The sequence below is a fragment of the Pteropus vampyrus genome, unplaced genomic scaffold (genome assembly GCF_000151845.1).
Source record: "Pteropus vampyrus isolate Shadow unplaced genomic scaffold, Pvam_2.0 Scaffold818, whole genome shotgun sequence".
Taxonomy (NCBI): domain Eukaryota; kingdom Metazoa; phylum Chordata; class Mammalia; order Chiroptera; family Pteropodidae; genus Pteropus; species Pteropus vampyrus.
Genome location: NW_011889599.1, coordinates 181,246 through 204,321, shown reverse-complemented (window position 1 = coordinate 204,321; position 23,076 = coordinate 181,246). Strand labels below are relative to the sequence as shown.

The 23,076-nt window shown below is 53.3% G+C and overlaps 1 protein-coding gene across 1 annotated transcript in view; it reads right to left on the bottom strand.

Moving 5' to 3' along the window:
- Positions 1–3,062: 3,062 nt before the first annotated feature.
- EEFSEC (eukaryotic elongation factor, selenocysteine-tRNA specific) overlaps positions 3,063–23,076 on the bottom strand; it is a 152,697-nt gene continuing 132,683 nt past the window's right edge. Inside the window, exon 6 of the mRNA XM_011385874.2 lies at positions 3,063–3,253. Coding sequence (XP_011384176.1) covers positions 3,063–3,253 — 191 coding nt within the window. The remainder of the gene's footprint in view (positions 3,254–23,076) is intronic.

Genomic DNA, 23,076 nt, shown 5'->3' with positions numbered 1-23,076 from the left:
GGCACTGCTGTCCCCCTATCCTCTGCCCAAAGCAGGCTCCAGAGGGCACCTTGTTCCAAGCATACACCAAGGCGCTGGGGTCAGGGGGGACCCTGGAGTCATCCAGAACCTGGGTTCAAATCCCAGTTCTACCTGAGGCAATGGCTAGGCCAGCTGAGCCTAGTTCCCTGCCTCCCCATCTCCCCACCCCCATGTAAAATTGGAGAGACACTTCCCAGACCACCCCTATGAGCAGATTCATTGAGTTTATACATGTGATGGTGGCTGCAGTGGGCTTAGCATGCCATAGCCCTCTCCTCTCAGGCCTGGGGATGCTGGGAGCCAGGAGAAGTCTGTCCTTAGAATACTGGGCACTGGCCCTGCCCTTGCCCACCAGCTCCACTGTGCCTCCCTTTCAAAGGCTGCGCCCTAGCCTGACCTGGCTCATGGGCCACTCGGGTTTCAACTGATGCCAGGCCTGATAGAGGCCCCTTCTGTGGCAGTCGGCCACACTGTAGGCACAGCCATGGATTGCTCCCTCTTCCCCTTTGTGCCTCAGTTTCCTCCACCTGAGCCCCCCCCCCACCGCCCCCACCCTGGGCTTGGAGGAGTGATGTCTTTAGGCAAGATGTGAGGTGGGAAGAAAGGTGTGGATGGACATGGGGGCCCTCACAGAGATCCTGGAAAAATGGCCATTCAGGGCAGTGCTGGGTCTGGGTCTGCCTGCACCATTCCTGAGGGGGTCTGTGGGCCTCTCATCTCAGTGGAGAAACTGTGTCTGCTGGCCCCACTCCCAGGGCTGTGGATAATATGATGGCTGGCAGTGTTCCTAGGTGACTGAACAATCCCATGAAACAGCTGCTTTTATTATCACCTCATACATGGGATATGCAGGCACAGAGGTTAGGGGCTTGCCCAAGGTCACAGCAGAGGGGCCAGGATGTAACCCAGGCAGTGGCTCTAGTTCACCCTGTGTCCTTCATTCCCTCACCCCCATGGATCTGTCCCCAGAACTATTTCTTGCTTACTAAGCACTTCTTTATGCCCACAGGGAGGGATGGCTCCACTAGGTCACATGTCCCCCCCACTAAAAGAGAGGGACAGTGACATGCCTAAGGTCACACAACCCGTACAGGGAAGAGCCCAGGCTATTCTCTATCCCAAGTTGCAGGGACCCCCAGAGGGGCCTGAATGGAGAGGTTGACCTCACAGCCCTTGGCCAAGGAAGACTCGGCCTGGCTGTGGGGTTACTCAGCCTCTCCAGCCTCAGCTGCTCACATTCTGAGAATGATGGTGGATGGGGTTTTCCTCATCTAAGAGGCAAGTCCCTGAAGACCCCAGCTCCACCCATCTGTGTCTACTCCAAAGAGCTGAGTGGCCACGGGAGGTGGCCAGTCCTGGACCTGGCACCATTAGGCACTCACAAAGGACTATCCTGCTCCCCTAGCAATGGGCTGAGCAGGAGCTGCAGGGCCTTGCCCTGGAGTCCTCACTGGGAGCCTGCTGCCTCCCTGAGCTAGAGCGGCCTCAGTTCAACGATACCATCTCTCCAAGGAGATGGTCTGTTGGGCAGGGGTGGGGGTTACAGAAGAGGGGCCAAAGCCTGGCCCATAGTGGCAAGGTGGGCCATGCAACATGCCCACTGCCATTACTGGAGGCATCCCGTCAGGTGGTGGCAGCAAGGCTCCCAGGAGCTGGGGGGCAGATCCCCTGGGATCCCACAGCTGAAGAAGGAGTCGTGCTCAGGGCCTTGTGTCATTCTCCCCAAATTCTTCTTCTGGTTCATTTCCAGCCCAGGGAGAAGTGGGGGCCAGGCCTGGACACTCTCTGCCCACCCAGGTCTCAGCTGTCGCCCTTGACTGCTGCCCCTCACGGGTCCCTACAAGGGCCTGTGGGGGTCTTGGCCAGCCGCCTTCACCTGCACCCTTTCACAAGGGGCCCTGTCCTACTGCTAGTGTGTCTAATGAGGGCTGCCTGCCGTGGGCCGCCGCATGCAGGGACAGCATGTTCTGCAGCATCACTCCTTTCTTCCTCTCTGCTGGCAGCGCCAGGGCTTAACAACTCTAAGTCATTTGATCGAAACCGGCCTCTGTTCATATTTTTAATGCCATTTTTGAAAATTAAAGTATAATACAACCAATTACTGAGATAAAAGGGAGGCCTCTTCGTCTGTCTGGAGGCCAAATAAAGGAACGTTGGAACACCTGTTCATCCTATGAATATCTTTAAAAGCTTTGTTTTCCCCTCAATCAGTTGGTTCTGCCATTTCACCCTTTTCTGAGTATCAATAGCTTGGGCTTCAAGGTGGGTGCAGGGGGCAGAGGAGCAAGGTCTGATCTCACTTCCCCTGGCCTACAGTATGCTCTGTGCAAGGCTGTTACCGGCCCTCACTTTCAAATTCAGGGGAGAATGTGGGCCCCAAACATGAAGGCAGGGACCTAGGGACTCCTAGAGTCGGAATGGAAGAGAAACCCCTCTAGCCTACCTCTGCCCAATGCCCTGGCCCAGTACCCCACTGTACCCTGACATCCTGCAGGTGTCCTTCTCGGACTCAGATGCTCAGAGAACCCCTATGCCCTCTGAAGGACCAGGAGACCCCAGGGGCTACCCGGCCTGGCCTAGGCTCCAATATCCTGTGGACTCCTCAGCCCACCTTGGCAGAAGCCCTGGGTATGGGTGAGGGATCCCTCAGGTGAAATCGCAGAGACCGGCAGTGGGGGACACCATGAGACATTTATTTGCAGCTGGCAAGTGCCCGGCAGCCAGATGAGGACAGAGTGGGGAGCGACCCTCCATGAGGCCACCAGCTGGGCAGCCTGGGAGACGCTGGCTACCAGCTCTCCAGCCGAGGCCCATTCTTCCTTGGATGCTATCCCCTAGTGGGAGGGTGTAGGGGTGGAAGGACGCTGCTTCGCACCACTCCCTGGGCTTCTCACTGGGGCTGAACGCCGTGCCTGGGGGGCCTGCTGCCTATAGGGCTGTGGGGAGACTGCAGGAAGTCAAGGCATGTCTGGTTGGGTGTTTGGCACTCTGGCCTAGCTTAGGCCTGGGCATGGAGGTCCTGGGGATGATCACTGGGGCACTCAGGGAGACTGGACCATACGCTTGTGGGTGTCGAAGACATAACGCTTAAAAGATAGGCTGAGTGCCACATGTTGCGCAGGCTCAGACCGATCCACGCCTTCCTCCTGCTTGGCTGCCTCCACTCGGCCAGCCCGGCTCCGCTTCTTGAGGGTGAGAGTCAGGATCTTCTTGGACTCGGGGCTGAGGCCACCTGCAAGGCACAATGGAAGACCCTGTCATTCTGACACTCCCTAGGCTACTCACTTGATACCCTGAATGGGCACTTGTACTGGCCAACCTTCACACCCACCTACCCTTAGGCCGAGCTCAGACCCCCAACGCCCCTCTGGGCTTGCCCCTTCTGCTTCCTTCCCTAGCCAATGGATCTCTGAGGACTGTGGTCCACTTTGTCACCTAAATCCTTGCATCTTACCCACCCCACCACACTAGTTTATGCTACTGGTCTGCCTAGCTTGGAGCTCAGTAGGTCTCCTGCCTTGGTCTCCTGGTCCCTTGCTTACCCACCCGTCCTGGACTCAGGGCCCCGTGGGGATCAGCCCCAGAACCGGTGTCCATGTCCTTCCTCTGCTCTGAATGGTCCCATTGCTTTCCGGCATACTCAGGCTGAGACCCATACCTCAAAATTGAGGCCCACCAGGCTAGGCGTTTTCCACTCTCCACCGCTCTGTGGCCTGAAATGCTGATCTCTGCTGACGGCACTGTGGGCTCCCATGCCCTCGGCCTCTAGTTGAGTTCAGCTAATGGGAACCTCAGCAGAGCAGAGGGAGGAGGACAGAGTGGCCAGGGTGTTGACCCTACTCTTTTGGCCAGAGCTCCTGTTAGGGGTCCTTCTCACTGGGCTCTGGAAGATAGATGCTGTTCCCCTGTCCCCAAGTGGGGGTGGAAGCAGCCTCTCTGCTTCCCACCCTGTCTTACTTGCTCATTTACAGTACAGATTCTCTGTTCACTCCCTCTAGCTGAACTACTGAGTGGAAATCTTCCAGCGCCCTCGCCCCCCGCCAACTGTTTTGGTGCTTTCCTTGCAGCTTTGAGGAACACAGGGCTGCTCCTGGGCTCCCATCTCACTTGAGCCTTTGCATATACTGTTCCCTCTGCCTGGAATACTCTTCTTTTCCCACCCTGCTTGTCCTGAAATACCAGGTTATAGTATCCTTTATCAGGGGCTTGTTTTTATGAGGAATCTACTTGGTGGTAGTACGGCACAGTCTCCTTGTGGGCTGCTGGCCTGGATGAGACCACTCAGCTGGCCCTGAGCACAGATGCCAGGCCCCACCGCAGCTCTACATCAGTGGAGAGCCCTGGTACAAGCTGTCACCCTCCGTGAACACCACAACTATGCTAGGAGGCCCTGGTGGGAGCAAGCTGGCAGGGCTGTGGCAAGGCTGAGCTGAGGAAGCACCACGAGATGGGTATGCAGCAAGCAGGCCCATTGGGTGGCAGCACCTGGAACTTCTGGGTGAGCTGGATATGAAGCCTTCATAACCTGGTGAGGGCAAGTGGGATAGAGCTCATCCCACACCCTGCTTGCCAAATGAAGGGTCCTGGTAGGCCTCTGTGTCCCCCAGAGGCACTTCTGACTTGCTTAGTGGGGCTGCATCGGCCAGTGGATGCCCAGATCTGGCGGTAAGTTGAGGGTAGGCACCGTGCTCTACGTCTGCTAGCACCTAAAGGGGTTCCTCCCTGGCCCGTCTTGCTTGGGTGCTAGCTCAGAAGAGAAGCCAGCTATGGAGCTTAGGTGTCAAGCTTCAGTGATGGGAGGACCTGGCCCAGTGTGCCTCAATTAGGGGAGTGCTGGGGGGCAGGGGCAGGTGGGTTAGTTCTTGCTTAGACTAGGCAGGCATTCCATGTATGTTTGCTAATGATTTCAGCAACCCCTTCAATTTTGCAGATGGGAAAATGGAGCCCTAAGAGCAAGGAGGGCAATGGCTTACTTGAGGCCCCACAGTTAGTCAAGAAGAGATAGGATTTGATCCCTGGGCCTGCATCTGTGGCAAATGCAGACTACTACTCCCAGCCCGTCACTCTAGGGGGCGTCCACCTTAAGTAGACTCCCAAAAATGGTTCTATAGGGTAATGCAGGTTGTAAAAGCATTTTGTACCCGTCCTGCAGCTCCTGAACATTTAAAACAGTGGCTAGGAGGCTCTGAATGACTTCCCCACTGCAAGAAGGACTCTGCTTCTCTCTCCACAGATGGAGGTGAGATTGCTAGCCATCGCAAAGTCTGCATCCCCTGAGACACAAACTGATATTAACGGGGCTCCAGGACACGGTGGGCCTTTGGGGGTCTGTACCAAGGGGAGCAGCCCTCCTGCTAGGCGGCACAATGTCTAATCTCAGGCTCCACACCCTGCTGGTCTCCTTGCCTCTGGGATGGGGTGTGGGGCGTGGGAATGGCCCTGGGCCAGCCCCTAAGAGCAAGCGCCAGGCCTGCAGGTATCTGATTCTCCAAATCAGAGCCCCGGTCTTCCTTCTGCAAACAGAGAAGGTGGCTGGCACCAGACCCTGACAAATGGCATGGGCAGCCTGTCTCCCTCTGGTGCCAGGAGGTCTGATGGCTGAAGAGGTGCGGGGCTCCCCGGCGTCTGTGTCAGGCTGGGGCGACAGGTGTGGCTCAATCGGCGGCCCATCTCGCCCAAAATGGCTCTCGTTACATACAGTGCATATCTCCCACTACCTAAAGCAGACAGAGCTGGAAAATCTATCTGGCACTGGTGAAGAAGTGGCCATTTAATTGCTCTTTTGAGATGGTCAGGCTTGTTTACCTCTACTCCATTCCAAGGTGGCATGAACACATCGCCCATAAAACCTGACCAATAGAGACCTGTCTGCTGGGGCTGCTGGGCTGTTTGGATTCACATTAATGTCAATGGGAGCTGCTTTGTTTGCAGTGGCAAATGGAGGGAAGTGAGGGGCAGGTCAGGGTGCTAGGTGGCTGGAGTCATGCTGAACTTCCCATCCTGCTCCTGGACTTTCACTCAAAAATATTCATGGATGCCCCAGGCCTGAGGGACACTGGTGGGAAACATGCAGACCAGGGCCTGGCCCACTGAGTTTACTAGTCTGAGAAAGAGCAGACCGTAATCAAGTCAGTGAGATAATCTAGATAGCCACCAGGCAATCAAGGAAACAAAACCACTGTGTTCCTGGGAGGGGACAGCAGTCAAGTCCCATGTGCCAAGGGCAGACTTCTCTGAGGAAGAATTCTGGAATGGGGGCCAGAAGACATGGGGCTGGCCACACAGAGATCCCAGGCAAAGGTCTGAAGCAAAGAGAGTTTGAGTGCCAAGTCCAAGGGTTATATGAGTGTGACACTCAAGGATGGGTGAAGGCATGTGGCCTGCAGCATACCACATCCATAAGGCACCCCATGTGCCTAGCTCTGCAGAAGCCCAAACCAAGGAAGGTCCTGGAGACCTGCAGGAGCCATGTACCAACCTAGGGGGACAGAATGGTGAGGGTGGTGCCTGAGTGCCAACCATCCATCTGCCCAGCATCCACTAGTGGTTCCTAAGCATTTCCTATGGACCCTGGGGACACAGAGGGAAGTAGGACAATCTCTCATGGAGATACCATTCTCTCTTAGGAACCTCTCTCTGGGAGGCCGTGTGGGTGGAGCAGCAGTGTGTGGCCTCTCCTGGGATGGTTCCTGGCCTCTGACTTCTATATCCCCCTCTTCCCACCTGACCCATATGACTTTTTGAACTGCACCCTTGCTCCATGCCCAGTACATGTCACATGTACTCCCACCTGAGCCTGTGCATTCAGAGATTCCTACCCCAGGAGTTCCAATGGCTCCCAGGTTCACCTCTCCCTGGAATCACTGTACAACAGTCATCTCCTAATAAAGGTTTCCTGACCACCTTCACGCCTCTGCTGCCCTGACCCCTCCTACCTCACTCTATTTTCCATAGCTATTATCATCTTCTAACATATGCTATTATTTCCTAATTTGATATTGGTTGTTTGCCCCTGCTAAAATATAAATCCTATCTCAGCAAGGATTTTCCCCTCTCTATTCACGTTGTAAGCCCAGCACCTAGAACATCACCTGTAATAGGTGCTCAAAGAATACTGCTGAATGAATACTGAATGAGGCCCTGCTGGGCAAGCACTGGCTGTTAAGCAACCCAAATGGTCACAGCATGGACCCAGCAACCCAATTCTAGGAATTCAGTTCTATCAAGCAACAGGAGATTTGTGTCACCACACATGGAGGCGCTTAATCCTCACAATGCAGTGTAGAAGAAGAAACAGGCCCAGAAGAGTTGTAACTGGCCCAAGGTCACTCAGTTCTGGAGAGACAGAGAAAGACCAACTCAGTGAGGCTTCCTGATCCCCAGTCTGTGAGCTCACCAGGGAGGGCATGCTGAGACCAAGGGGAGCACAGTCAGGATAGGAACAGCATGCATTTGCTGTGGCAAAATGTTCTGGGACATGAAAAGTGACACCTGAGAAAAGTTTAAAGTTACACAAAGAAGAATGATGTTATAACGTTAATTAAAAACATGCTGGAATCAAAATTTTTGTGAGTTCGGCTCCAGTCCTGGGATGAAGAAAGAAAAGACTAGAAGGCTATCCATTAGGCCATCTGGGGTCAGGAGTACAGTTACAAACAACACTTTCTTCTTCCCTCTACTTTTCTTTATTTCCCAAGTTTCTACTCTGACTCACAGGGCTGTCTACTACAGGGCTATTGGCATGGCCTCCTGCACCCAGAAGAGGCAGTGCCCTCCTAGTGTAGTCTGGCTGCTAAACTGATGGGTTAGGGAGGCAGCAGAGAAGAGGGAGAGGGCCCCAGGGGGATGGGCAGGGAGGGAGGGCAGGTGGTGAAGGCTCTCAGAGCTGTCTGGGCCAGGAAGCTCACCACCATCTCGGCCATGGTATATGGTCTCTACAGCTCTCCAGCGCTGCCTGGTAAAGGACAGGGCTGAGTAGAACCATGAGGCATGCAATGCTCAGGGCTCCTTTCAGGTCCTGGAAGTCCATGTTTCTGACACTGCTGCTGCACCAAGACTAGTAATTCTTGCTGCACCAAAAGCAGGCACAGGCTTAGGAATTCACCCTCCACAACCTCCCAAAGGCTCACCCCCTGCTCTCTATCCTTGCCCCTCCCTGGTCCCGTCTCTGCTGTGAAGGGGCTGCTCTAAGGCACAGACACATAATCTGGGCTTGGTTCTACCGCCAGGCATAGAGTCCTCTTACTTGGCATCTGCAACTCTGCATCATCCAGCATGTGCCTCCCTCTGCGCCTCACCTCTGCTCACTCCCTAGCCCCATCTCCAACCATGCTCCATGCTTCAACCAGAAGAAATCAATCAGGCCTTCATAATGCACTCCTTTTGTCTGGAACACTTTTCTGGCTTTTTCTGTCTGGACAACTCCTGCTAAGCCATTCTCTCCAAATGAAGGCTCCCCCTTACCTGTCCAGGCTGAGTGGGATCCCTCCTGGAACCCTACTTAGTGTGGTTTTTGCTTTATGTTTTCATCTCCTTGGTGGTCTGTTAGGACTACCTCTCTAGTGCTGGGCACGGGGCCTGGCATGTGGGCTCAGGGAGGGTTTGCTGGATGAAAACAGGAAATGAATAGTAAAACCCAGGAGTGCAGGGCAGCAAAGAGAAGAGGTCCAACAGAGTCTCAAACTTCCAAGATAAGATATTACCTATCTGAAAGCCTGTGGCCCACTGAGATGCCCAGACTCAGAGAGCAGGCTCCCACCTCATGTGACTTGGAGCACGGCAGGGTGGGCAAGAGGGTGAAATAAATGCAGCATGCGTGTGAGGTTCAGACTATGACCATCATTCCACAGGGTCTCAGCTGACATCCCCTGCTCCTTCTCCCCAAGTCTAGGGGTTCTTGGAGCCCGGCAGCCCTGCTCTACTCCTGATGAGCTCAGATCAAGGAGGCAGCGGGGGTGGGCCGGCATGACCCTGGGGCTGACATTGCTGCCCATGGCTTTCCTTGGGAACACTCTCCCAGGGCCAGGCTGGCCTTTCTCACTGAGCGCCAACTCCACACAAAGGCATAGTGGGCTGGAGGCTGCTGGGTCTTGGCTCAGGCTGGGGGTAATCAGGGAAGAATGCGGGAAGCACAACTGTTTCCCAAGCCCTGGCCATGGGTGCTGCCCTGACATGACCATCAAAGGCTGGTAAATTGCCTCCAACTGCTGGTGTCGCTTTCATGTTGGGGGACAGAATGCAAGAGGGGCCTCCACACTGGTGGGTGGCTTGTACCCTCCCAGTGGGAATTGAACCCTTGCAAGCAACTTGGGGTCGCTAGCCCCCTTGGTGGCCCCATGGGGCTGTAGCTAACTCTAGCCACTCCAGCGCTTGCCCCCTCCTGGAATAAGCAGCTCTGAAGAGAGGCTGAAATGACAGGGCAGAAAGAGAGCCGGGGCAAGGGGCGAGGCCGTTTTTGGGGTTAGCATCTGGAGATGACAGATAGACTAGGGAGCTCAGAGGTACATGCCTGGCAGTTGGGCTGGACTGACGTATGGGGTAGCTGGAGCTGGGTGGCCATACAAGGTCTTGAATTCAGCCAGGCCTTGAGTAAGAACTGGATGCTAACCCTGTGAGCAGGAGCGGCTGCTCAAAGGAGGGGACCTCTCTCAATAAGGTGGCCCTGAGCAGTCGGGCTGAGGTCCCTCAAACAGGGCAGCTGTACTGCTACACAGTGGGCTCCAGTATCACACTTCACCTGAAGAGAGAGGTCTCTGCCCACCTGTCCCCAATTTTGAAGTCACCCCAAATAGGTCACAGGTGATCATGGGAGGTATGGGTGGTGCAGGACCTGACAAGACCTCTGATGTGGCCAACATAATGGCCTGTGCAGGATGTACTGCTGAGGATGAGGCCAGGGGTAGGCCAGACTGGGAGGGCTGGGCTGGCAAAAGGGGCCAGTGTGAGTGCTGCTTGGGTAGAGAAAGGGGAGACTGGCTGAGAGAGAGAGCCTGGATAGCAGTCGGCTCCCTTCCTGTTAAACTCCTCTTTGAGGGGTGGTGGTAACCTTAGAATCCTCTGACATCTCCCAGTCAGGCCTGGTTTCTGAGTTTATCCTTGGGAGCAGAAGCCTTTAAGTGGCTGGGTGGAGTGGACAGCCACCTAGTTTTCCCTCTTTTCTCTTCCAGCTATGGGTCCTGCATGTAAACAAAGACACAATTTGCTTTAAAAGATAAGGTGATTAAGTTTTTATCAGAAATGTTCTCCGCTGTCCCTGAAACAAAGGGAATTAAGGGAAGGCAGGGGACAGAACAGGCCCTTTATTGGAATCGTGAATCGTGCTTTCTGAGGTTCTGGAGCGCACACTCGACAGGCTCCATGTGTCGCCTTTGATTGGGTGGAAGTGAGGCAGTTGGTGCCCATACCCCCATTTTGATGTCTTAATGTTGCCTAATTCCTTCTTTAATTTATATTAAGCTTCTTAGCAGCAATGATGAATTCTTCAAAAACAAAAAAAGACCCTTTGCAGAAATCTTTTCCAAACTGTATAAATTGAAATAATAATGTAGTCAAGTCTTTGGAGATTGGGGGTGCATGGGGAGGGAAAACCAGTGCATTATGTGGAAGGAAAGATTCTGTTTTAAGGCAAAAACAAAACCATTCTGAAATGGTTTCTAGAATCAGACAGAGGCTCAATTAGAAGAGTAGCTGAAGCGAAGGAAAGTTTGTTATCACACAGAGGGGTGGGTGTTTGGGGGACAGGCACAGTTGGTGTGGGTTTGGCAGGGGTTCTGAACTACCTAATATCATCCAACACTGGCTCCCGTGTATCCCTCTCAGGAGAGGCCCAGGGTAGTCATGATATCCACCTGGGGTGGGGCCATATCCCCCTGATTTGGCTGTAGGGCTAATGAAGGCCATTCCTGGTGTGCAGCCTGGAAGCTTAGGCAAGGTTTAAACCCTTGCCTGAGGTTGTACAGCTGAGAGTAGGGAGCCTACTTGGCAGCTCTGCTGGCTTGCCTTGGGCTCCTCAAGGGTCCCTTCCCTCAGTGCCCCAGCAGGTCCTGCAGGAGCGGTTTCTGGCACTGGGGCCGTGGACACTGGCCTCCTGGCAGGAGCCACCAGGCTGTTCTCCCACTAGCTCTCTCTACTGATCTGCTCTTGTGTCTATGGTCAAAGAGATCCTTCCAGAACAAAACCTGATCATCCCTCCCAGCTCAGAAATCTTCAACCATTCCTCAGTCCAAATTCCTCTAAGCAGCTCCTCATCAACTGCCTCCTGCAGATCCAGCGCTTTCTCACCAGCACCATTCACCCCTGCACAGGGCCCTACTATTAACCCTTGCCCTGGCTCTATATAGGTGCTCCTTCAGCCTGGGAGACCCACGATGCTATCTACCTGTAAAACCCTACTCTTCCTTTAGTCTCTCAGGGAAAGGTTTAATATCTTGGTTTGGCCTTCTCTGATGCCTTTCTGGCTTCCCTCCTCCATAGGGACCAAGGCCCTACACAATCTGCCCCACATCCAGACCTTGGGTCTCTGGAGCTAGCAGCTCCAGAAAGGGACACTACTGGCAACCTTGGCCCACCAATACTCTGTCTTGTCTGCCAGTGGGCCGGGCCCTGACAGCTGGCTCTCTCTCAAAGTCAAACTCCCCCTTGAAGGGAGTCAGAACTCATCTATCTGCTTGTCTGGCTCCTAATCACCCTTCCATAGCCAAGTCAGGCCCTGTCAATCTATAGGAGGCTTGGAGAGCAGGATATCAGAGGTCGTGGTGGGGGAGGAGGCAGGAGTGCATTTACCCTCTCATCCCACATACCGAGCTCACCCAGATCTGGTGGCCTGCTCCTTAGTACTCAGGGAGCCTGGACCCTAGTCCCTTTCCTTCAGCTCACGCTCCCTATAAGCACAGGTGGAAACAGCCATGTGGGTATCTGACTGTTCAGGGGGTATGGGCCAGGAGCTCCATGAGTGGGTGGGGGGTATGCTGGGTAGAGGCCCTGCAACTTGGGGAAGGAGCTGAGCTGCCTCTGAGTAGCCGAGTTTCCAAAAGGCGAGCCCAGGCAGAACTGCTCCCGGGGACTCTTTTGGCTGGGCCTTGGGCTGAGGTTTGACAAAGTCTCTGAGTGGAGAGGGAAGTCTAGAGTATAGGGACTGGGCCTGGCTGGATCCCTGCAGTGCTCCAGGGCAGAGGGAGGGAGGGAGCTGAGTGAGTTGGGCTGCACAGATCAGCAGATATTCTATAAGTAAGTCACTTTCTAGGCAGGGGAAGTAACCATCCAAGGTCACACAGCAATGATTTCCATTCAGACCCAGGGCTTTACAAAGCTGTCCACATGTCACAGGCCTGAGAGTCTGGCTGTGGACCTGGCCAAAGGGCTGAAATTGCCTCTGAGTGGGGAGCAGTTGGCAAAAGGCAAAATGGCATGGCTGGAGGCCACCACACCTCGGGCAGTGTGAGTAAGCAGTGTGGGCTAGATGAGTAGGCAACTCATCTCCAGAGACTTCCAGAGACAAGCCCTGGGAGCTGCTCTGCTCCAGCTGCCAATGAGTTGGGGGGAGCCTAATGGCCTTGGCCACAGCTCAGAAAGACACTGAAAGTAGCTTAAATAGCAGAGAGGAGGCCTGAAGTGGAAAGACCATCTTGTGTAAGGCAGGCCTGACCCACACTGCCCCAAAGTTGGGCACCAGCCATTTCTTGAAAATCATGAAAAGAACACCAGCTAACGTTGGGGGTGCCTTTACCATATGCCAGGCCCTGTTCAAAGAAGTCTTTCATAACAATGCTCATCAACTCCACAACTACTCCTCAGGGGACTGCTTATATGCAAGGAAACTGAGACACACAGGGATGACATATGTGGTGGGCTGAGTGAAAACTCAGTCTGGTTTGAGCTGGACTCCTCTCTGCTGCACCATGGCCTGGTACCCACGGGCTTTGGTCCTGACCCCGCATGACCTCCATCACAGGTGCATGCATGTGAGCTCCCTTTTCTAACCAAAGGTGGCTCTCTGAGGGCAGAGACTAGATCCCACAGTCTGGCACAAGGCCTGGTCCAGGAAGGTTTGGAAAAGCACTTTTCCTCAACTCACACAAGGAGGGTACACCATCAATTCCATCATTAGAGGTGGAAATTGAGGCCCCGGGATACAAAATGACTCTCCCAAGGCCACATAGTGGCAGAGAAGTGATGACACAAGTTCTTTTCTAGGTAGCTGGAGGTAAGGGGCCATCTCTCTTCTATCAGACAGCAGCAAAGAGGGCCACCTTTCGGCCAGACTGACAGTGATGCACAAACATGTGCATGCACACTCACATGCATGCACACATGCACCAGCATGTACACAAACACACCTCTTGAACAAGAGACTCCCTAGAGTAGGGGTCCCTAATCTCTGGGCCATGGGCCAGTACTGGGTACTGGTCCATGACCTGTTAGGAATAGGGTTGCACAATAGGAGGTGAGCAGCCTGTGAATGAGCGAAGCTTCATCTGTATTTGCAGCCACTCCCCAGCACTAGCATCACCACCTCAGCTCCACCTCAGATCATCAGGCATTAGATTCTTATAGGAGCACCGGTCCCTGGTGCCAAAAAGGTTGGGGACTGCTGGCTTCAGTAGGTTCTGTTCAGCTCCTGGAACATAGTGGCCACTAAATCAGTCTTAGGTAATTGCCAGAGGACAGTGACCAGGCCTCAGAGAGCAGTGAGGACAAGGGACAAGTAGGGGATGGGTGATGTAGTGCTGCTAGAAATGGAGCCCTGAGCCTGTGGCTGGGTCTGGATGTTAGGCCATGTGACACAGTGGCCCTACTGCCTCACTCTGAGCTTTGCTTTCCTCCTTGGTCAGGATGAGGGATGATGGGAGTAAGACATACAGCTGGCTCTGCCTCCAGGAGGCCACTGTGGTCCCCTGACTCTTCCCAACCTGCCCCTCCTGCCTGTACCCTCCTCCGTGGACAGCACCTAGGGCAGACAGTAGGGGAGTGCATGGTTCCTGATGGCCCCCCATGGAGACTGTCCCCACAACTGAGGGAGCAGAGTTTTAATACTCTAAACATGCACTCCTTAAATGTGTACTCTTTAATAGCAGTTAATCTTCAATTAAAATACCTAGAGCAGAAACTAAGATAACTGGTTAAAAAAGTAGAGCTTATTGACAATAAAAGTCTTCTTCATATTGCTTTTCTTAAAAAAAAATTCCACATATTAAAAATGTCATTTTTATGACAGGGGAAAAAAACCTGAATAATGAAGGTGAACAAAGGCCTGGGGAGTACTCATCTTCCAGGGTCCATATGTGGCATCCTGATTACTGTATCAGCCTGCTTTCCAGAGTGGGGGAGAGGGGTGGGCAGGGCAGGAGCTGGCTGTCCTCTTTAGCTGACAGGGAAGGGAGGGTGGTGAGCTTCAGTAGTCCCTGTCCATGTTCTTGACAGCTATAGGCTTCCATGGTTTACCCCTTCCCTGGCTGTAGCTGGGGTGAACACAGGGCTGGCCACCTGTCTACATGGGCACAATGAGTCATGTGCACATGCATCGCCCCCAAAAAGAAAGTCCCAGGCTTGGGTCCAGGGAGGTCAGTGTGTGTGGGGGGCTGATCCGCCCTCCTGACATTTGGGCACCCTTACCCTACTAACACCCAGCACACTCTCTGAGACTGGCTGGACTGTTATTGCATGCATACCAGGTCTGTTTGACAGCTTTCTGCTGTGTGTCTGCCTGATATCAGGCCCTGGGCTGGCTCTCTCCATCTCAGCCCTCATGCCCACTTGAGTCTCCCACATTCAGCATGGGGCCTGGCACAGGGTAGGTACCTATTAGTGGCATCACTGCTTCCTCCCCACATCCTGGTCCTTATCCCTCTACACTTTGCATTGTAATTGTCTCATGGCTCACTGTCCACTGCCACCAGCCCTGGGGCTCCCAGTAGGCATGATGGGGATGGAGTGCCCTCCTCTGGCTCAGTGCTGTCCCATGAGTTGCTGATGGGCTGATGTGGACCCCTATCTGGTGTGTGTCCTTCTTCCAAAACACTGTGGTTCTGTGTGTGATTCAATCTCTTTGTGGCCACAGGGCTCAGATCCTTCATCGGGAATTGGTGGGGCTATTTTACATCTGGGGAGGCTGCCCTAGAGTCTGGGGGAGTGTGTAGGCTTCAGCTTGGAGTACTTCCAACCAGGCGTCCCTCTATCCTCAGGAGTCAGGGTTCCATGGGACAGGGGAGAACTGGCCCAGGGTGGAGAATGTACCAATAACAGTACTGAGCCATCTGTGGTGTCTCTGTGCCAGTATGAACACATGGCTGTTCTTGTCTGGGAATCACAGCCTGTGTACCAAGGAATGGCTGCCATCATGGCCTATTTCCTGGGCTTTGCCTTGCACCACAACCAGCTATGGGAAGGTCACAAGGTCAGGAGCTCCCAGTTCTGCTGGGTACTTGGGGGATGGCCCCCCTGTACCTCAGTTTCCATGTCTGTGAAAAGGACCAAACAATGCCCCTGCTTTGGTGGGGAGTGGGGAATAGCTCCTCAGGGAGGCAGTGAGTGGATTGACATCAGACCCCTGCAGAGAGCATGGCACAGAGAGGGACTCTGGCAATGTTCCCTGTCTTCTTCAGCCTTGGAAACTATGTCTTTGTCCTCTGTTTTTCCAAATTAAGTTTGTGGAGACCTTAAATGTCAGGCACCTGTGCTACTGGTACTGAGGTGTGAGTTGCCACACATGGCCTTGTGCCCACAGAGGAGTGTCTGCACACGCATGGTCCTTTGTGGGTGTCAGAGAAGGGGCTAAGGTAGACCAAGGCTGGGCTCAGAGGAAGCCACAGTCTTATGAAGACCCTGACAGGCCAAGAGGAACCTGGAAGGCTAGGAGATAGCAAACACTGGCAGGGCCCCGGGGAGAGGGGCTGTACCCACTACCTGCTTCTCCAATCATGGTGTCCCAAACCAGTCTGGGGCACATGGAACTCTGCAGAGAGTAAGCCTAGGGCAGGCTCCCACAGCATCCTATGTGCTAGGCACGTCACCTCTATGACCCTCTGAAGGCCTGTTAAATAGTCACCAGTGTAGTGTGGTGGAAGGGGGAAGACTGATGAATAGCCTGGGAACTTGGAGAGCCTCCATTACTCTGCTCAGCATGAAGCCCATGGCTGTGCTGGTTGGGGCATGGTATTGGGCAAGGACAGCAGGGTAGTGGGCAAGTGGCCTAGTATCTCAAAGTTGGAGGCACCAGAGAGGCCAATCCAACCCAGGAAGGGCAGGGGCTCTTCTACCTCTTGGGAAGATGGTGGAAGCTGGTGCTTCAAGGAGATCTCCACAGCTCAGGGCTGGTGATGATTTCATTTCTAGCCTTTTGGAAGCAATGAGTACACCAGTAGCCACTGTCTGGCATTGAGGCCTCTAACATTTCCCATTCACTCTTCACTCACTTATTTATTCAGCAAATATTTTTTCTGTAGAGGAGACGGCATTTGCCCAGGCATTATAGGAGATACGTGTGAGATTGGGAAGGGGCGGGAGAGGGAAGGACAGGGTGGAGGAAAAAGCAGAGCAGAGCCCGTGCTGCAGTATGTGCGTGCGTGGCAAACCACAGCCGGGCTGAGGTGAGGGCAATAGCCTCCAGGTACACTTCAGCAGTTTTTACTTAACCCTTTGGTCCAGACTATGGATGAGAGAGGCAGGACTGGAGCAGGGTGCAGAGCCTCCAAGATTTTTCATCTCAGATGCAGAGAGGCCTCTGGGAACTCTGAGTCCCTTTTCTCTGTTTTGGAAAGTAGAGAGGTTAGAGCTTTGACTGCCAGAGAAGGAAGAGTGACATGTGGAGAACTGTTAAATTATGAAGCCTAAACAGAACACGAGTTCACGCTAGGCTGAGCACCTGAGAGATGATGCCCTGCTGGCTGGCCTCTGGAAAGGCAGTATACTAGAGCAGGCTGAAAGCCCAGCTGCACCCCTATGCTCCGTGTTTGCCTTGTCAACAAGAGGTAGACCCACACCTCCTCTAAATCTTCCAGGGGCCCACACCCTACACCATGCAGGCATGCACATGCACATCCATGGGCACACACATGCTCTTTCCTGGGGCTCCCCACACCTCACCAAGCCTCTGTTCAGATGCCATCTTAGCAGCAGGGCCTCCCCTGGCCACTGTCTACAAGGAAGCAAAGCACCCTACGTCTCTGCCATCAGCAACCTCAGTGCTATCAGCACTGACGTTGACACTCTAACTTAGTTGAGTGGTAGCTCTCGTACTGGGATGGAAGCTCTGCCAGATGGGGTCTGTGGCCACAGCACTCAGTGCATTACTAGACACAAAGTAGGTGCTCAGCCAGTAGCATCAAGTGATTGAACTAACTGCACAGCCTTAGGCAAGCAGCTGAAGTCTTAATCTCTGAAGACAGTGGCTGCTGGTCTGCTCATTGCTTCCAAAAGGCCAGAAATGAAATCATCTCCAGCCATGAGCTGTGGAGATCTCCTTGAAGCACTAGCTTCCACCATTTTCCCAAGAGGTAGAAGAGCCCCCGCCCTTCCTGGGTTGGGATGGCCTCTCTGGCTGACCCCCAAAGGTGCTTCCAACCTTGAGATGCTAGGCCACCTGCCCACCACCCTGCAGCCCTCATCCACCCCTATATACTTGAACCCAGAATGGTCCATCCAACTCATTTATTGGGCATCAGTTCAGGCCCTATGGAACAACTCCTCTAAGTCCCACACTGTTGTCTTCATCATAAGCTTGAATTGTCAAGACAGTATAAATTATATTCAGAGTTCTCTACATAGGCAGGAAAGCCCTCACTACATTTTCCTGGAGCAAAACACTTTCATAAGACATGGGTAACTATGATGATACAAAAAAAAATTCAGGGTCAGTGCCTTCTATTATAAAATGAAGCCATTTGGGAGCAGTATACCTACTGTACCTGGCTTTCCTCCTTCTAGGACTAAAATCCAAGTCGATGGCACCTTGCTTGTGCCCACCAACTCAGCCACCCTACCAACCCAACTTCGGTTATTTAAGTGGCGGCCTGCCTACCCACGTGAAAAAGAGGGTGGGATTGGATCCACATAGCCTAGTCCCAACATGGGCTTGCTGTGTGCTTTCTCGAGGCAGGCAGTCCACCTCTGTTCTCTCTTCTGGGAAATGGGCACAATCTCTAATACACACAGTCAATATGAGGGTTCATGCCAGATAAGGGGCATGGCGTGTAGGAAAGCTCCATGAATGCATGGCCTTCTCCATTCTGGTGACTCTGAGAAGTGCCTAGCCAGAGTTCTCATGAGGCTTTAGACTCAGGAAGCTGTTAGAGCTTGTTGTAGATGTATGTGAAGATGCTGTATGTGAAGAGCTGATCCAGCACCTGCCTGGCATGTGGCGAGCCCTTCCCAAATGTCGGCAGTCATCATCAGTGCCTGGGTTGGTGGCATTACTTCAGGTGGTCTGTGCTCCGCAAGCTGAAAGCACAAAGTGCTGCCTGTGGGCCCACAGCTGGCCACCCCAGGTGACTTAGTGCACATGTGCTCTAGGCCTGAGATCGGCTTAGGCCATATCAGACAGTCAGCAGGAAATGGGACACTTGGGGCTGATTCAACCGTCCCCTCTCCTGAGGCCAAGCATACCACTCTCCCCATCAGTGTGGGTCCCTAAAATCAGTGTGTCGAATGAACACCTAAAGCCCTCCTCATCTTCCTGTAACGAACTGTGTTTATGTGACCAGGCAGCCTGCCCTACCTAGTGGCGCGGGGTCAATTCCCAAGTGCTTGGGGGCGGGGGGTGCTCTTTAGGGACATGGCTTTGCCATTGACCGCCATGTGGCTTAGGATGGCTATGTGAGCTTTGGGCTGACTCTTCACCTGGCAACTAAGGTCAAACAGAACATTGTGTCCCAGACAGCTGGGAGGGTGCTGGGAAAGACCAGATGGAGAATGCTACCTGTCTATCCCCCACAAAGCACCCGCCAGAGTGGAGAATGGATTCTGTCTCCTGGAGGGTGAGGTCCCTGGGCAAGTGTCAATCATTAGGGTGGCACTAATTCCCCTCTGGCTTCTGACCCAGGAATGCAAAGAGGGGTTAGTTAAGTGGACTGGGGAAGGGCCTGAAGCTTGTGCAGCAGCCCTGTGAATTGGGGAAACTTCTGCTTTAGTCAGAAAAGCAGAATAGATAGCTGCCCCCACCTACCATTTGACGTTTCCTAGACTGGATTTCACAGAGCACTGGCCTAGAGTTCAGGCACTTAGAATGGACAGGGCTGGCCCCTCTCTGTTAGACAACTGGCCACACCATGTGAAAATACTTGGTCAATGAAGAGAAGGCTTGAGAGGCTGCAGTAGTGGGACTGCAAGGTTAGTGAGAGACAGCACTGAGGAGAAGGGACCCTAGCATAACAGTGGGCCATTAAACTCAGGAGGGCCCAGGCCCGGGTAGTTCCTTACTGGAGAACAGAGAGCCTGTAGGTGAGTGTTGGGGCAGGGATGCAGCCAGCTGGCCTAAGCAGAGTCAGACCAAAGAACCCCACCTATAACGGCAATTTCAGAGCATTGGCCAGGCCAAAGAGAGCCTGGGCTGGGGAGGAGGCAGGGCGTGTCAGAGAAAGCACTGCAGAGGGTGGTGTGGCCAGCATGTAAAGGGCTGGCTGAAGGCAGAAGCTGTGAGCCAAGGGGTATAGGTAGGTGCACGAACAACTGTGGTAGAGGCCTGGACCTTTCTGTAGGTTTCCCAAAGGACGGTGACCAGACTGGATGCAAAAAACAAAAACCAAAAACCAAAGAACATAGAAGCTGTGACTAGAAACAGTGAGAAAAAAAATGAAGCTCAGAAAAAAGGACTTCCTTCTTTAGGTTATGGTTCTGAGATGTGGGGTTGAAAAGACTCCAGTGCCAAAGTAATGGCTGACTTAAAATGAGCACTTGGTGGAAAGGCAGAGTCTGAGGGGCTCTGGGCAGGAGAATAAGCTGGAGGCAGCATGAGCCTCAGTGTCTCCAGCCTGGGTCCCTGCTGCTGTTCCTCACTGGCTCCCCCTCCCCCTGCCCCAATAATCCACTGCACACACCTGGGCTGAACCAGCCTTCCTGCCCCTCCTGCCTCTGGATCAGTTCTAGGCTCTGGGCTGGGCTTGCCAGCCCCCAAAGGTCCCAGTGGATCTACCCTTAGCTTTAGCCACACTGCTGGTGCCCATCCAGCATGCCCCATGCCATGCCCCTGGCTTCTCCCAGACACCAAGAAGGCTGCTATTCAAGATATCTTCTGGAAAGGCCTATGGTCCTCAGTTGCATTGGCCTGCTTTCCCTTGTGGAGTTTCCTCCCTGGGCTGTGAGTTCCTTGAGGGGTGGGATTGTAAAGAACTCATTTCTCAGCCCCAGGCCCAAGCAGGGTTTGACACATGCATTTACTCAACGAATGTCTATTGAGAGTGTTGATTTCATCTCTATCCTCATGGGGCTTACAATGTATGCAGACAAGTAGCCAATGTCATCAGAAGCTAACGAGTATATGTTCTTTTCTAAATGTACTCTTATATTAATCCGTGTAGCCACAACAACCTACTATGAGTATCTTCTGTTATTTCTCTCAACTTAGAAATGAGGAAACTGAGGCCCAGAGAGGTGAAGCCATTTGCCCAAGAATACATAGCTAAGTAAATGGTGGAGCTCGAATCCTGACCTATTTGGGCTTGAGAACCCAAGATATCACCATTGGACAAAGTACCTCTCACATGCAATCAAAGAAAGAGCAGGTGCTATGAGTGAGAAGACAGGTGAGCTACTTACTGAAACAGGGAGACCAAGAAAGGTCTCCGGGTTATGTTTAAAGCAGAGACCTGAAGGAGGTATATGAGGAAGCCATGGTAAGAGAAAGGGAACAGTGCATGCAAAGAGAAGAAGCTGAAGCTTCTGAGGAAGTGAATTAAAGCTGGTATAGTGGGAAGGGAGAGCGAGGAGCCTGGTGTGGGGAGGCACGACTCTGGCCTAGGGCCAGTTTGCCAAGAAAAGCCACCAGGGGACAACATGGGCTCACCCTAAATGGATGAGTGAATAAATGCATTCTAGAAAGTTAGAAGAGAGAGCTATGGAAAGAGGGGTCAACACCCTTGAAGAATTGTTCATTCAGAACAGTCTCTGGCTATCGTTATCAAAGGCCACCTGAGGCATCTCGCCCCCTCCAGGGAGTCCAATGACCATCCCAGTGGGTGGGTAGACTCTGGCTGAGCCCCTGAGGGTGGCCAGGCTCAAGCACTGGTAACAGGAGCTAGGAAAGCTAGCAGCCTCAAGGCCTGGCAGGGGCCTGACAGGAAGCCATCTGAGATGCTAATCAGCCCAGTGGTTGGCGCTGGGTTGGGCTGGCCCAAGCTGTTGAACATGGCACAGAGGCTGAATGCTGGGCTCCACAGAGGCCTTGGGTTGCTCCAGAGGGTCCAGGAGTGTGGGGGTAGGAAGAGAAAGTATAGAGAAATTACGCTATTGACAAAGGCCCAGGGCATTGCCTATTGTCCCCAGGTGACCCCCGGGGTGGCTGTTTCTGGTGCTGGGCATAACAGAGAAGGGAGAATGTGGAGCATGCACCAGAATTCGAATCACCTCTGTGCACTTTTGAGGGAGCTGGGGTCCTAGGGAATTAGTCTGAGTGAGGCTCTGTCTGCATGGACTGTGTTGATCTAGAGTCCCCTGCTCCCAGATCTGCCTCATTCCCACTGTTCCCCAGCCCTTGACCCCATGCACCCACTTGAGTCTCCAGGTCTCTGCTTGTGACCCTCCCCATGCTCAGATAGCTACCCCAGTGACTCTCGCAACCCAACAACTAGAAAAGGCTAGCCAAGGTTACTTCTTTCAGGGTTGTGTGTCTTCTGCACTGAGTAGATGACCCCCACAAGCAGAAGTGGGGACTACCAGAGAAACCCATTAGACAGGTGGGTGCTGCCTGGGCTTTCCTTGCATGGATGGACCCTGAGCTGCCTTTTACTGGCTAGGGCTGCCTTTCTGACTTTCGGAGCCTCCACAGCCACTCTGCAGAATGGGAACAATGGTGTCTGCAGTGTGGGCAGGAAAGGGTAAATGGAATGGGAGCGCCAAGTAGGGACAGTCCCCTCAGTCCCACTCTGCAGACAGAGAGGGTTTCAATGGTGGTGAAAAGGTCCCATCTGGCCTGGACCGTGGTCTGGGTCTGATGTCAAGCAGAAGTGAGTCAGGACTTCCCTCCTCCTCTCTCATTTCTGGAGGTGAAAAGAGGAGAAACCAGTGACTGTTTCAAATTCCAAGCTGGCATTTGGATTCCTCAGCTGAGAGAGACACAGTCACATGTCTTGCCACATAACACCTTCATTTCAATCATTTTGAAGAAGATTTTCCCTTTTTTCCTTAGATAGCCAGAACAGTGAGAACTGCCAGGACACGTGAACATTCTTCTCCAAAGAAAATCTGAGCGTGCATAGGGCAGAGAGGTCAGAGCTGTGGCTTCTTTCCTAAACAAACCAGATCCTGAACCAGACCACCCACAGTGCCCATGGCCCCATGGCAAGGTCCAGTGTCGGAGAAGGAGAAAGGGTGCCTAGGAGAGTGGCTAAGCCACCTATGGCCCTAGGGCCAGGTGCCCGTAACCTCAGCACCTGATTTCCTCTCCGGGGCCCTGTGACAGTTCATGGACATGGTGTGTATGGAGCTCTGGGCTGGGCCTACTCCAGAGTAAGCACCTGGGAAGTACAGACCTCAACCACCAGGAAGGGTAGGTACCAGGTCTCAGAGAAGGTCCCACTGAGGGCAATAGAAATGAGCATCCAGAGGGCCCCTTCCAACCTCGCCTGGGTCTGCCTGCCAGGCCTCACTGTCCAGTCACTTACAAAGCTCATTTTCTTCATTAAATCAATTGTGGTGTCACCTGTTATTAGACAGCCCCTCCTGCCTGTCAGCTGACACCAGATCTCAAATTCAAGTGCCCACATGGCAGGGGGAAGTGAATGGGCTAGGGAGCCGTAGGGTACTGAAGGGCAGTGACTGACAGCTCACTCATTCATAGAGATGTGCTCAGAATGGACAGAGCACTGCTTTTTATGAGAACTGGAAATCTGACTCACTGTCATCCTTTCT